This window comes from Melanotaenia boesemani, chromosome 19 (assembly GCF_017639745.1).
Source record: "Melanotaenia boesemani isolate fMelBoe1 chromosome 19, fMelBoe1.pri, whole genome shotgun sequence".
Taxonomy (NCBI): domain Eukaryota; kingdom Metazoa; phylum Chordata; class Actinopteri; order Atheriniformes; family Melanotaeniidae; genus Melanotaenia; species Melanotaenia boesemani.
The window spans coordinates 25,911,697-25,928,809 of record NC_055700.1 but is presented as its reverse complement, the minus strand read 5'-3'; the positions used below and the strand labels follow the sequence as shown (position 1 = coordinate 25,928,809).

At 36.6% G+C, this 17,113-nt stretch overlaps 2 protein-coding genes across 6 annotated transcripts; one reads left to right on the top strand and one right to left on the bottom strand.

The window, feature by feature from the left end:
• Positions 1-213: 213 nt before the first annotated feature.
• On the top strand, positions 214-8,905 carry spp1 (secreted phosphoprotein 1). 3 transcript variants are annotated; one of them, XM_041969175.1, is made up of 9 exons: positions 220-321; positions 1,019-1,055; positions 3,196-3,272; positions 3,393-3,437; positions 3,522-3,602; positions 4,665-4,727; positions 4,812-4,949; positions 6,894-7,238; positions 7,586-8,905. In XM_041969175.1, the coding sequence occupies exons 3-9, from the start codon at positions 3,219-3,221 to the stop codon at positions 8,000-8,002; spliced, it is 1,143 nt and encodes a 380-aa protein (XP_041825109.1). In that variant the 5' UTR covers positions 220-321; positions 1,019-1,055; positions 3,196-3,218; the 3' UTR covers positions 8,003-8,905. The 3 variants fall into 3 exon arrangements, with proteins under 3 accessions (XP_041825108.1, XP_041825109.1, XP_041825107.1); XM_041969173.1 differs by having other exon boundaries at positions 6,894-7,244; XM_041969174.1 differs by lacking the exon at positions 1,019-1,055 and having other exon boundaries at positions 214-321; positions 6,894-7,244.
• Positions 8,906-14,146: 5,241 nt separating this feature from the next.
• Positions 14,147-16,852, bottom strand: LOC121630195 (cell wall protein IFF7-like). 3 transcript variants are annotated; one of them, XM_041970332.1, is made up of 3 exons: positions 16,728-16,852; positions 16,479-16,588; positions 14,147-15,087 (listed from the first exon to the last, which is right to left on the bottom strand). In XM_041970332.1, exons 2-3 carry the CDS (start codon positions 16,536-16,538, stop codon positions 14,653-14,655), a joined length of 495 nt encoding a protein of 164 aa, XP_041826266.1. In that variant the 5' UTR covers positions 16,539-16,588; positions 16,728-16,852; the 3' UTR covers positions 14,147-14,652. The 3 variants fall into 3 exon arrangements, with proteins under 3 accessions (XP_041826266.1, XP_041826267.1, XP_041826268.1); XM_041970333.1 differs by having other exon boundaries at positions 16,479-16,551; positions 16,728-16,851; XM_041970334.1 differs by having other exon boundaries at positions 16,479-16,555; positions 16,728-16,849.
• Between the last annotated feature and the right edge of the window lie 261 nt (positions 16,853-17,113).

Below are 17,113 nucleotides of genomic sequence, written 5' to 3'. Positions count from 1 at the left end.
GTGTATGCGTATGTGTGTGTGTGTGTGTGTGTGTGTGTGTGTGTGTGTGTGTGCCAACACAGCACACCACCAACCACAGGAAGAGTGGGAGAAGGAGAGGAGAGGTGGACCACGGAGTGGTTAACCTCATGACATCACAAGCTCTGGGATGATTGGCTGCTGCTGGTGGCTGGAGGGTTTATAAGCCAACCAGGAGCCTTGTTTCCAGCAGCAGCATCACTGAACAGTGAAGAACTTTCAGGGAAACCCAAGAGATAAAGACAAACTACATCTGTGTGTTTCTGCTGCAGCCGCTGAGAGCTTCCTTCATCTCCTAACAAGGTCAGAATGAATCCATGGCAGACTAAATGTTATGTGTTGAGTATAAAATGTTTGGTTGGTGTCTCTCCGCAGCCCTGCTTGTCTGAGAGGTATTGAAAGTTCATTACAAGTTGCTGGAAATTTGTTTTATATCTTACCTGATTACCTGAAGAAAAGTTGCAGGTCTGCTGCATGCATGTTTATTTAGGCACCAAGATCCACTTCAGCAGCACAAAACATTTAAACTGAATGGATATCTTACTCATACGATGCAGTCATATTTTAGAACATAAATGGGCTCTTAACTAGATGGAAACAGACAATTTCCTAATTCATAATTATGTCTCTTTGCACAAAGGTCTATAAAGACATGGCAACAACTGCTGCATTCACTTGGAACTGAATTCCAATTAAATAATTTATGTACATTTGGCTATCTGCTCCTGAGAGATTTCTTCTTGCAACAATATAAATATAGCAAATAAAAACATTCCTTTTCAGCCTTTCTTTAAGCCAAAATATCCTCTTAAAAACAAATTAAACAGCCTCACAATGACTTTGACACAAAAACAAACAAACAAAAAAAGAAAAACACTGGTGTAGATATTTGCAGTCCAGTTAGAGTTTTTATTTGCTGATGTTTGACAGTAATAGTAAAAGAACAGAAAGGAAGCTGAGGCCACAAAAAACTAACCTAACTAATTTTTCACATCACCAGGTACAGTGTCATCTGACCACAAAAAAATCCACTTCAGGTAACTTCCATCTCATTTTATTATTTTTTAAAGTGTCCTTCCAGTAAAGTCTGAAATTTCTCTAAAGAATCTATTGTGTGAGCAGTTATCACAAATAAAGGTTGCTCAGTCTACAACTAGCAGCATGATGGATGTTTTGTTCTCATATTAGAGATCTTCTCTCACCTGTATCTGGGAGAGTATCTGGACCTAGCTGGGTGTCCCCCACATATCCCTTTTGATTCTTGCATGCAGACTAAGCTTGGGGGTGAATGTTCTCAGTAAGATTTTGTGTTCTAAAACAAAACAAGTTATTTTAACGTCAGTTGGCTTCATATACGTGTATTAAACAGGAAAAACCTAAGTTTAAACTGTATTTGATGAGAAAACCTCTTGCTTTTTAAAAAGCAACAGTTGTTCTGTCAGCTAACATCTTGGGCAATTAAATTACCTCAATACCTTCAGTATGTTAGCATAACCATTGCTGATTAGTTAGCGGTAGCTTCTTGTTCATGTGATAAAAAGGAACTAAATCTAGCTACGGTCTGTAGCATATAAATACTGATAGGATCATACTTCCTGTCTATTTCTTAGCCAAACGCTGTAAAGCATGTTTCCCCTAAATATGTAATGTTTTAATTAACCCTCACAGCATTATAGCCAACCAATCCTTTAACTAAAAGACCAAATCATAATCCTCTAACATCCTTTATTTAGAATAAATTAAATCCAGACAAATGTCCCATCTTTGAAGCAACATAAAATGAATGAAAAATACTTTAATCTCAGAGGGAAATTGCAATGTTATAGTAGGTTTAATAAATAAATAAATAAATATATTGTAAATATAAATACATTTCATATCATTAAATTATCTATTATTATTATTGTTAATAAAACTAATAATACTACTATTTCAACTACTACTACTACTACTAAAATTATTAATTGAATATTAATAAATTATATACAGTTAAAATATACATATATTACAATATTTTAAAAGAAATAAATATATTAATAAATATATCTAAAACACTATAACCTCATTGCAAACTTTAGAACCCTAAAACATACTTTGCTGACAAGAACTGAAATTTTGTTGGAAAAATGTCAGAGCTTTGAAGGTCTCAAACCTGATCTTCAGCTTCTGGGTGTGCAAGAATGAACAGACATGGTGAAAATTCCTGCTACTGCACTTGTGTGGTTCTTTTAACTCAACAACCCGAACTCGACTCCCAAGCAGCTTCCTGGAGAATGTCCTCAATCACTGGGTCAAACACTAAAACAGATCCTCACAAATATAGGCGTCCTAAAATACTCATAGTCATATAGTCTTATGGGCGTCTGTCTAGTTTTGCCTGCGCTGTGGCTTTCCAATTATAACTCGTGAATTACACACTAAAGGAAGAGTCCATCATTAAAGATATAAGCAGGCATTCAGACATGTTCATCCTAGGGCACACAGAGAGGAAATGTGTTACAGAAAGACAGACAAGACAAAAAGGAGATATTTCCACAGCCGAAGTTCATATTTATTAGCTGTTGTGAAAAGCTAGAGTTAAGGATGCACTTCTGTTACTGTCAACAATTATATTATCAGAGGGTAACCAGGTAAAACTTCCTTTATGAGTGTAACTGAATTACTAAATAAAAAAGCAAACCTGTAGTCAGACTATTTTAGCTATTTCCTTCAGTCGTTCCAGCCAAACTAATTTTAGTTCTTTTCAAAATTATACCTATTATTTTTTCACATATTTTGGATCAAAGTCAGTCAGGAACTTCCTGCCTCACAGTTTAAAGAAACCACTCTCAAGAACGATGTGATTTTCTGGCAAAGAAAAAAGCTCAACTGTATTGGATCGGAGATACAAAACTGCTGGTTTAGGTCTGTAATTAAGGCCTTAATAGCTTCCAGCAACATACCAAGGCTACTTAACGGTCATGTGACCATGCAGCCTCCATTTTTAGGAAGGAATCTGGGTGCGAGACATGAGCCTGCGTTAAGTTTGACATGTCATTGTGTTTCTTGTGAAGTTATGGCCTTCAGTCGCTTATTTTGGTGCTGAAGAAGTGGTGCAAATCATGATTAAGTTTTATTGTTTCATTTTGTTATACAGTGTCTTACTGTGCGACTCTAACCTGAGTGTTTTCTCTTCAGTCCAGGCACCAAACTGTGACACAATGAAAGTTGCTGTTGTGTTTGTCCTCCTCTTTGCCACAGTTCTCTGTCGGCCGGTAAGTCAGTTTTGTTCCTCCTTGGTCATAAGTTTACGTGAAAAACTGTCAACAATTTTGGTATATACACTCACTTTGATATATATGTAAAGTATATTTGTACATATGTTTGTTTTTTAGGCAAGAAAAGGTTCCGACAGCAGTTCAGACAGCTCTGAGGAGGTGGTAAGTATCTAAAAAGTTATGGGATTAGAGGGTGGTGAAATAGGAGAGGCAGCTGGACTTTCAAGATGTTTACGTTTTCCACAGGTGAGGCGACCAGCCGCTCCAGTCATCAGAAGACAGCAACTAGTGGTTCCTAAGCATAGAGTGGCACCTCCACCTGTGCAGGTAAATATTCCTTTATTAGTTCCGCCAAGGCGAACGTTATGTTATTCGGTGGCATATGTTATTGTTTTTTTTTTTTTTTTCTGTTAGAAACAAAACTCAAAATGTTATGGACAAATTTTGATTAAAAACAAACATACAAACAAAAAAAGTTAGTAATAAAGCAGTAAAGTCCAAGTCATTACATTTTAGAGGTGATCCAGGAATCTTTTAAGGATTCTTTACTATTGGGTGATAGGGATAGTTTTGCCATTAAAACTTCTAACTCAACAGATAATGCCCAGAATCATTGGCCATTAAAAAAAAAAAAAAAATTACAAGATGCCATCATTTTAGAAGTTAAACCAAACATCATTTGACCCACATCATGTTGATATTGTGTAGCTGGTGATCCAAAAGGTTAGAAATATAGGGGGTACTGGCTGTTGGGTTCTTGGTTTTTTTTTCAGACCTATGAAAGATCCTAAAAACATCCACTTTAAATGCATGTCAGTAAGTTTTACAGTCACAACCTAAACAGAAAACTAATATAAAATCTGTAAGCCAAATGGTATAAACATAATGACTGGTGTAGTTTTGTGACCCGGTCTGGAAGTCTGTCGCAACACCAGGGCAACAAATGGAAAGGGTCACAATAAATTCATAAATTACATTTAGAAACTTTAGAAAAGGGTGTGTCAATATGTGACACCCTTACAGAGGTTTTTCTTGACCATCAGAAAGTTCCAAATTTCCAAATTTTCATTATAGAATTTATAGTAAAATCTAAAAATGTAATTAGCAAAAAGAGAAACAGAAAGTTCCTTCTTTTGAGAAGCCTGAACTATTTCTGACATATCAAGTTATTTAATCTATCATCAGTTACTTCCCAATCACTGTAATGCTTTATGCAAATGGTTACAGTTGTAGTTGTAGCTATGTATAACTTACATATCTTCATATTTTACAAGACCTTCATATCTTTTGTTTGCAAAGTTGATAAAAAAAAATAAAGATAAGCAAACTCAATATAAAGAGCTAGTTAAAGGACCTCTAAAGAAACTCTTTGTATCTGTGATGTTTCAGCCTGTTGTAACAGCAGCTGCAGTGAATTCAGATGAGAGCACAGAGACTTCAGAGGAGGAAGAGGTGAGAGACATCTGATGCATTTTACAGTTTAATGTCCTCTAACTATGATTCTGAAGTGCAGTTGAATGTTAATGGTTTCTGCAGGAGGTGGCAGCAGCAGAGTCTCCAGTAGAGGTCAAAGCTGATGGGACAAAACTAGTTCCCACCACAGATACTGCCTCTGTCGACAGCAAAGACAGTGATGATGATGATGATGATGATGATGATGAAACAGAGGAAAGTGTGAGTAAAATAAGAAGTGACACTCAGTTGTACATTGCTTTCTAATTTGAGAATATTTATTTCAGCATTTTAGGACAGGGGTGTCCAAAGCCGCTTCCTGCAGGTTTTGGCTCTTTCCTGCTGTAGTACACTTGAATCAGATTGATGGGCCAGCATGCTTGGGCAGAACTTAACAAGCTGTTTGAATTAGGTGTGTTGGATCAGGGAGACATCTAAAACCTGCAGGATTTCGGCCCTCAAGGACCAGAGCTGGACACTGTTTTAGGATCATGTTTCTCATCATTATTGATATTGATATAATAAAATATTATTTTAATGTATGGCTATCAGCAGTCAGTCAGGGTGATTTCAGTCTGGAGAACCTGATGGTTTCCTGATAAATAATTGTAAATAATTTGTATTGCACCTTCTTGTCGTGATGCATGTTCACTTTATTCTGTAATAAGAGCTACTGTAACGAGTGAATTTCTCCACTGTGAGATTAATAAAGTCCAGTCTAATCTAATCTAATCTAATCTAATCTAATCTAATCTAATCTAATCTAATCTAAAGCTACAACCTAGAATAGGCCCTCCAGAAGCTAAATCTGAAGCAACTTGAACCAAAAGTCTCATAGCAGTTCCAGTAAATATTGTGGATTTTTACAAAATGACACTTCTGTATCAGACAATCACAAGAAGTAGGTAACTACTGTGCCCATCTTGCAACACAACTTGGATCGTTTTGGACTGTTGACTGTAAGCTGTTTAGCTATAAGGACAGTCTGTAATCCAATATGTGTAGAGATTATTTTAGCAGCTATGCAAAAGTCATACAATGTCGGATTCTAGAATATAACTCTTATTTAAACTGCTAGGAAATGTTTTAGGTTGCTTAAGAAGACAAAAACATTGCTTGTCTGGTGGTCCCATTCTGAATAGCTTGTAGCTGTAGCGCACCCCTAGGAAAAAAAAACTTCTGCTTCTTCAGACAATGAGCACTAACCAACATACTGAGTACTCATGAGCTCTTCACACAACCCTACAACCCTACAAAATATTAAAAAGCTAAATAAATTCTTGATTTTTAAGTGCAACTTGCTGGTTTGAAACCCAGGTGACTATGAATGTAGAAACATGAAGCAAGAACAAGATCTTTGAAAAACAAAATCTGCTGATATGCATGCTAACAACAACATTTCAGTATCAATATTTGTACATCTTAATGTAAACAGCTTGGCGGTGATGTAGCATGACGGAAAGCAGCTAAGCTGGACTAAGCTAAAGTAAATTTACAAATAAGAAATATAGATCCACACAGACCAGGCATTAAAGAGACCAGGAATGGACAAGGATCAGAAGGAAAGTTGTTAATCAGATAGAAATAAAGTATTGGGTGTGAGGGAAAACCAGTGGAAAACCAAAGAGTTGTTGTAGTGGGAGAAAGAGAGTAAATCACAAAGACAAAAAAAGCAAATTATTAAATTAAAAAACAATATTCACAGCACAGATTTTCTGTTTTTCATGCTGTGTCTCAGCCCCCCCAGCATCGACCTTGACCTTGTACACCCTAGCAGTCATATGCAGACACAAACAGCAGAAGTAGTTGCGGGAGCTGCTTTCCGATAATAATCACAGTTAATTTTGACTTTTATATCTCACTTGGAGCTCTGTAAATTCTTTCTTTACATAGTCTGCATGTTTAAAATGAATGCCATGTATGGTTATAATTGGATCTGTGATGTCCTGTCTCTTAGGCAGGCTAAGCTAGCTCTTTTAGCTTCTATAAGTCAAAATATGGACTCCGTGACCTGAAAGACTGGAGTCTTGAGTCTTTACAATCCAAATGCCACAATCCACAAAATATTTTCTACATTCTTTGGGAAAAAAATCTGTGTCAAAGTTGCACTTTAAGCTAGCAATAATGATCTACAGTTGAAGGCTAAATGGAAACTTGTGTCTCCAGGAAACAGAAGAAGAGGAAGATAATTCCACTGACAGCTCAGAGTCAGGAGAGTCCTCCACCCCTGCGCCTGTGACTGTCAACCCTGTGGTCGTCACAGACGAGCCCATAGCTGAAACCACCATAGACACCATCTTGCCCACCATTGTCACTGACACTGATGGAGGCCGCGGTGACAGTTTGGGAGGTTACCCCAGTGACTATAAGTCCATTGTCTATGTGGAAGAGAAATCCTACCACAAGATTCCAGGTCCTTACAAGTCCTATGAGTTTGTTGGCACAGGAAAGAAGGTGGCCTATGACATGACAGACGGTAACGAGGTGGAGAAGTCACCAAAGGTCTACAAGGTACAGGTTAGTTTTATGTTTAAGTTAGAGAGTGTAATAGAATTAAATATGTTATTAAGCTGCTGTAGAATATACCATTACACAAAAAAATGTTTAACAAAAGAATGACAATCGATTCAAGTCTGAGAAAAGATGCAAATAAATAAGTGCATGAAAATCTACATTTTTTATACTGGCCAGCAGGGGAGACTCCTTATCGGATTACCGGTTCAGTTATTTTTATAGTTAAAAAAACAAACAATTGTAATCATGGTCTGCAATTTTTTTTTCTACTTGCACAGGTTACTATGTCCAAATAAATAATAATAAAAAAAAATATTTTTTTTTATTGCTCCTCTTACCTCCAGGCTTTCCAGATCCAGTCTGACCCCTTGGAGGAGGACACGAGCACCCCTGAGGTGGAGACCCAGGGCTTGGATACCTCCTCCGGCTCATCTCATGACCAGGACATCAGCGCACGCCAGGCCTCCCTTCCAGAGGAGCAAGAGGAGAGCACAAGCACCAGTGAAGCCACAACCAGTGAGAGTGAAAGCAGCAGCACTCCAGAGGAAGACGAGGATAATGCCAGCACCAACAGTGACAGCGCCAGCGCCAGCGAGGAGTCTGAGGATGAGGAGAGCCAGAGCAGCGAGGAGCCCACGGCCACACCTGGAGCTGCCGACAGTGATTCAGATGAGAGTGACAGTGCTGAGAGTGACTCAGATGAGGAGGGGGCGGCACTGGACACCACTACTGACATGCCAGTGGTCATCACTGCCAAATAAGGCCCACCCACTCAGGAAATGAGGCAGATGATGATGTCATAATCACATTAAGAGCTGCACCCAGGTGTGAAGACCTCCCTCCCAAGCCAATTCCACTGCAGGGTCAAACAGGGAAAACCACGGCTTAATTGTTGATTTTAATGTGTGCAGATGATATTTTTGTCTTTATTTGGTTCTAATTTAGAGAGAAAACGTTTTTCTGTGAATTTATTTAAATAAACCAATAACTTGCGGTTTAGTAGTATTAAAAAAATACCATGTTTTGTCCCACTGTATAGAAAAGGTTGAAAATGACAGTTGCTACCTGCAACAGGAGGTTGACTAACCTCATGGTGTTTGATTCCTCCCCCTTTCCCTTCCCTTGTTACTTTTACTGCAGGGTACACAGTCAAAACTGGGAAAGAACAAGGAAGCACACAAAGCTGAATCCTGATATCTACACCAGCACAACATGCATTTAAACATCAGTAACAGTTACATGCAAACTTTTTTTTTGGCTTTTGAAATAGAGAAAAGTGCACAGGTATGAATACTTGTAATCATTTTGAGCATGATAGAATTTATACTTGACTTGAAGCCATGCATTTGCTGCCAGTGTGGCTACGCTTCCTTCCTCGCTGACTTTATATGTTGCTGTGTGGATAAAAGGATGTAAAGACAGAAATTCCCACTACAGGGTTCAGTCTGGCATAGATCCAGTACACCCACACACACACACCCACACACACACACACACACACACACACACACACACACACACACACACACACACATACAAGCAATGCAGTCCTGTTCATTTGCACAGTTCCTACCTGCACTACATGCTTGTCCCATGTGGTTTACTGTAATGTAACATATTGTACCATTTCTAAAATATTAATAAAGTTCTTTTTCATATAAAGAGATACTGGTTTTTAATACTTTTCTTTACGCTGATTTATGCAGAGATAGATGTATGCGTAATTTCAACATGGAAAGGCATGAAAAAGTCAGAAAACAGCAATACATATAATAACTAAGGGCTAAGAAAATATCCCTGCACCATTACACCAGCAGCAGCCTGAAGTACTGATCCAAGGCAGGATGGATCCATGGTGAGCCTACCATCTGAATGTGGAGCTGAATCGGAGACTCATCAGACCAGGCAACGTTTTTCCAGTCTTTTGGGACTGTTTGTTTTGTTTATTTATTTATTAGAATCCCCATTAGCACAGCAAAGCTGTAGCTATTCTTCTTGGGGTCCCGAAAAAGAGTTACACAATTAAAATGACATGATCAAAATAATTATACAATACATTACATACATTTCATTGCCATGCACAAATAATGTAAAAAGATACTCAGCAATATTAAAACCATATTCTTACAATAATAAATAACAATTTTCACATTCATTATTAAAATATTTATAATAATAAAAAAATACATTTTTCAATCATAGGTCAGTCTGGACAATTATGCTAATGATTCACTTGAATTTTGTAGAATTAACTTTTTTAATTGAATCTTGAAATTCAGTCTGTTTTCTATTTGTGTTATTTGTTTAGGGAGTAAGTTCCATTCCTGCATTCCTCTAAAACTGAATGTTTTCTTTCTATAGTTTGTTGCTACTTTGGGTAAAATAAATTTATTTACGGAGGCATGTCTAGTATCATACTTATGTATGTCTACACTAAACAGTAGATTTTGGTAGAGGATCTGAGGAGTTTTAGTGACCGAAATATTCCTAACAAATGTCAATAATGAATATAAAAGTCTGTCATAAACCAACAGCCAGTTTAATTTCTCATGCATGAGTTTTACACTGGTGTAATAGTCACAACGAAGAACTATTCTTGCTGCTCTGTTCTGTATTATTTGTAATTTTCTTATCTTTTCAGCTCTTGCATTTGACCATACAGTTGGACAATAATCGAGATTTGACAATATTAATGCTTGTGAAACTACTTTCACTACTGGTTGTTCAAAGAATTTAATCCAGATAAAAGCTAACCGGATTTGGGAATCCCATTTTTCAGGACGGCGGATCACATAATCTAGTTTACTTTTACCCCAGTTGTTCAAAGGTTGTTAAAAGTAGGACTGGATCACCAAATCCAGATTTCCAGCATGTAAATCAATGTGGGCTTCCGGTGTTCGGTCAATTTAGCATATGCCTCAGAGTAGCACACATTACGTCAACGCACATGCGGGTTAGGGTTAGGTGCAGTCGTCTGTTAACACTATGCCGATCTGACAATGTATGCTAAACTGACAGAACATCGGCTATGTGAAGAACAACAGGTAGAAGAGCTGGTATGGGGTTACTTTAAGTACTTTGCAACGATACACAGGAAATCATGAACATCCACTTCTATGTATAATTTTATGACTTCTTATCAGAGCCACAACAAATATAAAACCAATCTGTTAACAACTACATTGTGGATGTTTCGGGAACGTCTTAAATAAAAAAAAAAGCGCAATGTCCCTCTCTGTGACATGTTAATGACTCACCGGAGCCCCATGGTGAGGTACCGGCCCAACCTATGGCATTCTGTCAGAATGATGGACGGGATGTGTAGTGAGGGATGCAATCGTTAGACACTATTTTTGACAGGTTCTTTTCTGATTATGCAGTGCTAACTGACAGGAAGACTGATTATTGTATGTGTATTTTTTATAGAATTTGTCTGGGGGTGTAGTTCATGGGGACAAGATGATGTTATGTTTTGTTGTTGCTGTACTCTGCTGAAAGGCTTAATTGGCAGCCTATGCCTATGTTAACCAATTTATCACTGCAACGGTTAAACAAGTCAGGTACAAAATACAAATATAAGCATATGCACTGAATAAAAATTTCTATTATTTGATCAACTGTTAGGTTGTAACGCATGTTCTTCCTGAAATCCACCTTGTAATCCTACCTTCTGTTGGGATCAGGATTATTCTGTTTTTTTTTTTTTTAAATCAAAGTTAACCAGATCCTATTAACAACCCAAACTCAGGGTTTAATCCGGATAACAACTAGGATTGGATTTTCCTATTGAACAACACATTTTCAAGATTTGATCCTATCTGAGAACCAAAATCCAAACGGATTACATTTGAACATCTGGGCCCTACACATTTTCTCCTTTCAGACCATAATCTGTAAACCCTAGACATGGCTGTGTGTGAAAATCCCAGTAGATCCGCAGTTTCTGAAATACACAAACCAACAACCATCCCAGGTTCAAAGTCACTTAAATCTCCTTTTTCCTCATTCTGATTTCCTCTTTTGTTTACATGACTAGATGTTTTGAGTTTGCTGCCATGTGATTGGCTGATTACATATTGGTGTAATATGTAGCAATTGAAGCAGTTGAAAAGGTGGACATCATTAAGTGGCAATGAGTGTTGTATGTATATACTGATTTATCTCTTGACTTCATCTCCTCAACCTTTTACTACACAGACACTCAAACGCAGAGTTCAGACTGATTACAGGCTTTTTGTTGTCAGAGTTGTCAGACTGCAGCTGTGAAGCCCCACAGGAGGAGAGACGAGACATAAAAATGTGTCAAACGGATGCTGTACTCTCATTACAAGATTCTCACCCAAAACATCAGCAGGCCTAGAGAGTTAAAAAAAAAAAAAAAAAAAAAAGTAAAAAAAAAATAGTTTAAGTAAATCCAGGTTTGAGACTCAGATGAATCTGACAGTGTGTTGCTGGCTGGGCTAGAAAATTAATTGAAGTTGTCATTCATATTATTTATGTTTGAAAGTGCACAGACAGAGCATTGCTGCATTTATGATCCTTTAAATAAGTCAGACACTATAAAGAGCATGATAAAAGAAAACACCAAAAGCACCTCTCTAGTTTTTCTCTGTTTACTTTAATTACAACGCCTTCCTTTTATACTGCTTCACTGTCTGTTTGAATTGCAACTCGAGGACAAATAAAGCCTTATCCTTGTGAGTCTGGTGGTGTAAAACCATGTAGATTATGAAAATGTGGGATTACATTTGTGTTCTCATGGGGATTTAGGCTGCTGATATTAAATGTAAAATAAGTACAGTTGCAGTCAATACTATTCAACCCCCACAGCAAATTAGGTTTATTGGCAAAATGTACAAACTAGAAGATGTTTGCAATAAACAAATCATACAAGAACTATTTAAATAGCTCAACACATCTAATATTATGTGGTTTATCCAAATTCAACAAAAAATGCCACTTCTAATGGCCAGTGCAGTCTCATTTATCTGCATTTATCTTTTTTTTTTTTTAAATAAATTGTTGTTTTTTTCTCTGGTTTTAAAAAATTGTAGGTTAGAGCAGACATCTCAAGGGGAAGTCAAAAAGTACAATGATGAGTCTATTCTCTTATGAGTCTAGTACACAACTTTTTACAAATTTCTCTTAACAGTGATATTGCTCTTCTAACAATAAAATAAACTTATTTTTATTTAAACAAAGAAATAAATAAAAACATTAAAATTAGATGGACAAAAGCACTCATTAAGATAGACCATTGTGATGGGCCGGAAAGACCACCTGTAATGGAAATCCTTGTTGCAGCAGAACTGAAGAAGCCTCGCTTAAACAAGGTCAAACACAAACTACTGGCTCCTCTTTGGAAGCACAGACATTAACTGTATGTGGCTGATCAGCATCTTACCTGGAAATACAGAGCCCGGTACACAAACAGCCCAAAGTACAAAACAATTAATTAATTAATTCAATTAAATTGAATTAACTTTCTATAAACTGTGGGCTTATTTTGTGGTAAGTTCTTGTGTTAAACTGCATTTGGCTTTTTAATGTGGTTTCCAGAACCTTTCTAGCCTGTTAAAAGTCCAGCAGAAATGTGCTGTAGCTACTTTGGTCCACTAGATGAAGACAAAGCACAGACATAACCTAAAGATGGACAGACAGACAGACAGACAGACAGACAGACAGACAGATAGATAGATAGATAGATAGATAGATAGATAGATAGATAGATAGATAGATAGATAGATAGATAGATAGATAGATAGATAGATAATTATGGATTGTTGGGGATATTTGGGTAAAATGCAGAGATGATGATCACCTCTAACACATGGAGGAGTTATTGTACAGGATTATTTTTATTATTATTATTATTATATTAATATTATATTATTATTGTGAAAGGAAGGAATGACTTCCTGAACATCTTCATGACAGTGGAGCTGCAGTCGTCTGTCAGAGCTCTGCTGTCCTTCAGTTTACCTTCTAGAGGATGTGAGGAATTGTCAATGATGAAGACCAGTTTCTTCAGTATTGGTTCTTTTCATCACAATTAAGTAATTCTGTGTTGTTTACAGTTAAAAAACAAACAAACACATTTTTGGGTGCACCACCTTGTAATATTTTGGGGGTTTTAAGTATTTTTATAAGTATTTATTTACTGATCCGTTTTTATATTTTTGCATTTAATTTTGATTTAGGCTGTTTCCTCCATACATTAACGCATGGGATCTCTTACCTATAACAATGCTGGGAGTAAATTATGTCTTAAAGTAACATCCACATGATTATCAGTAAACAGAATTTTCAGGCTGAACATTACAAACATTTTAATTGGCCTCATCTGTCAGTGGTTTTCATGCTGTGGCTCCATCTCCTTCTGCTTTCAAAAACAGTCTATAACATATTGCCATGTTACTCTAGATGTCTGGAAATGTTAATGTAATTCATCTGATTCTTTTTTTTTTCAATTTTGAATTTTCTGTGGTACTTACCATGCTGTGTCTCTGACACAATGATGTACATCATTTCTGCTAACAATGTTAAACAGAAACAAACACTACATTAAAGTATTGTGTTGGCTGTCTATGTTCTATTTAATCAGGGGAAATGTAAATTTATAACCTCTCATTAACAAAAACCTACTGTGGGAAGAACTTATTGTCAGTCTGTGCAAACAGCAAGACAAGCCCAACACACCCTCCATGGTCTATAAACACACTGCTGTGGTGTACATACTCTGCATATCTCACTTTTTGTTTGGGGAAGCTTTAACATGAAATGGATGCACCATGTCTTTCTGTTGTGAATTCTATTTTTATTTTTTTATTATATGTTACTTATGAAGCTCCTAAGAAATAAAAATGAAGACTTGAAACAGTATTTCAACAGATCTTTGTGGGAAAAGTTGTGTTTATTGTGATTGACAAAAGACCAAAGAAGCCAAGTAAACATGCAAAGAAGCCAAAGATGTGTTTTTTATGTTATCTCATTCTAACATATTTAAAGTGGTTTATATATGAGTTGATCTAAAACATGAGAATTTGACGGCTCAAACACTGCAGGTCTATGAAGATAAAAAAAAGTGTAAGAACATAAATTTAAATTATATTGGATATATTCATACAAAAATAACACAAAAATCAAGTGATATTCATAGAATCGAAGCACTGAACAGGTCAAACCTTTGGACACAACTAAGGTCTAGAAAGCTTACCTTTCATTAAGCTTTCATATCTGAAATGCAGAAAAAAATGCAAAATTGCTACAGAAATGCAGCAACAAAAGAAAAAAGACACCATAGATCTTCTGTTTTTCTAAGCTGGATGAAACCAGCTCCCAGATGATCAATTTTTACTTCTAGTCATTATAAATAAAAGCATAATTGTCCTGAAAGTGACAGCTGCGTTATTTAGGCGTCTCCCCTTTTTTCTGTAATGGGGACTGCCGTGGGAATCTCTTCTGTAAAACATTTGGTGACGCTGCATGGTGACGTGTGATCTCCAGTCACCGTCATCGTTTCTGGGTTGGGCGTTGTATTGATCACCATGATTGTTGGTCTGCCTGTGTTCATTGTGTCTGGGTCAGGCGTGAAGGTGCTCCCGTCTCCTGAGGTCAAGGTTGTCATGGCGGTGGTGGTCATGACCAACTTGGACTGGTCTGTGACCACCTCAGACGACTCAGATGACTCAGAAGACTCAGAAGACTCAGACGACTCAGAAGACTGACTTTCTGAAGACTCTGATGAGTCCTCAGACATGTTAAGGGCAAAATGTCTGTTGATGCCAGCCAGAAATCCCTGAACGTGGTCCTTGTCAGCAATATCGGCGTCGTGATGCCTGCGGATCTGTAAAGAGAAGATAAAGAAAATTAAGATTTCATTTAGATAATCTCCCCACGATTTGTTTAAACCAAAAACCTCTTCAGCACATGACTTATCTTTTAATTTTAATACAACATATAAAGAAGCAGCCTTTACTGCAAGGAAGTAAACTAAAGTGATGTATAAACTATTAGAATATCAGATTTCCATCTGGTGTGCAGGTGAGTGTGCACCAGAGCAGCAGAAAACACACAGAAGTCAAAATTAATACAAAAAATATTATTTAAAACTCAAATTCTAAAATTAAAAACTAAGTAACGAGGTAATGTATGTACTGTCAGTACTGTGCTGTGAAAGAGAAGTCAGGTGTTTTGACCTGTTTTATTAACACCAATGTTCAAATATTGGCTCATTTTCCTTGTTAAACTGATGGTTAAATATAATATTTTTGTTTATTCATTTATTCAATAGTTTTGTTATAGTTTCATGACTAGAAAAGTCTCCACAAAGTGATTCAGAAAAATTTCAGAAGCATAAATTGACGGTGAAAATTAAAACGAGATTTAAACACAATTTTAAGGTTTACACACAAAGATTAGCAAAAAATTTTCTTTTCAATATTTGATGGTTCTATAGTTGAACATGAGTTATAAACATTTCTATTTTTATTTTTTCCTTCCCCTGTTGACATGCTGCTGAATCATTCCCTCACCAGAAATAAACCTCTCTTTCCTTTTAATAATAGATGCCAAACTTCTGCAACAGCTTAAATCTCTAATCCCAGACCTCTACAGGGCCTTAGAGCTCAATTTCATAACTTCTGAAATATTTATATGATTTGGACTAAAATTTGTTCTGAGCATCCTTAAATATGAATGACAACTAAACAATGAATTACAATATCTGTGTAACTGCATGAGAATAATCTTTGTTGCCACCAGATTCAGATTCGATAGACTTGAAGATATAACATTCATATTTGTTGGAGTATTTAAAAAAAAATGTTTGGTTTTATCATTCTATTATTTTCTCTGGCTATAACAGTACATTAGTCCCTTATTGCTGATTTGTGCTGAATTATCATCCATATCTCTGCATGCATTACCATAAATAATCATTTTTCCTTACATTGTCAAAAAGTTGATGACCCCCATATACTGGACTGAATTAGGACTTATATTTCGCTGCTCTTATATATGTTTAGTTATGTCTTATTTTATGGGATAAACATGAGTGAATAATAATAATAATAATAAAACAAATACAGTGATATTTAGTAGAAATACTCAAGTAGATTTCAGCTCTTTCCTCTACAAAACACAACAGTAATAAAACTTTGGCACAGAGTGGCAAAGATTTCAGGCAGTGAGAGAGGGAGATGAAGCAAGCCTCTAGTTTTTCTGTGGTCAGCTTACTGGCTTTGCAGACGTTGTTGTAAGAAGGACGATGATGAGGGCGGTTTTCAGCAGCTTCATCTCTGATTATTTACTGTCTCAGAAGAAAGGAGGCCACAAATAAAACACAGCTACAAGCAAAGAGGTGCTGTTAGGTTTGAACATTTAGAGTTGATTTAAATGAAAACATCCACATTTTACAGATTAAAGAATATACATATACTTCATAGATCTGTTTAATAAAGATAAGAACCCAAACACTAAACTTACCCGATTTCTGTAATTCCAGATGTGTTCTCCTTCCTCTAATTTCTAAATACTCTGTAAAGCCAGCTGGATTCCCTGTAGCTGTGGTCACTGTGGTGTTGGAGTGCAGCAATAGGTCTGAGCTGCATGCAGGCTGCTGCTCATATATGCTGCCTGGGCATGGAGGCTGGTCTGGGGAGGGATGTGGTGGACAGGGAACCTGGGGCGATGATTGTGTAAGACTGGTTTTCCCGGGGCTGAGGTGTAGGGGAGGAGCAGAACAGGAGGTTTACCACACAATCCGGAACAAGTGGCAAGCTTATTTTGACAAGTTATAAATATATATATATATATATATATATGTATATATATATATATATATATATATATATATATATATATATATATAT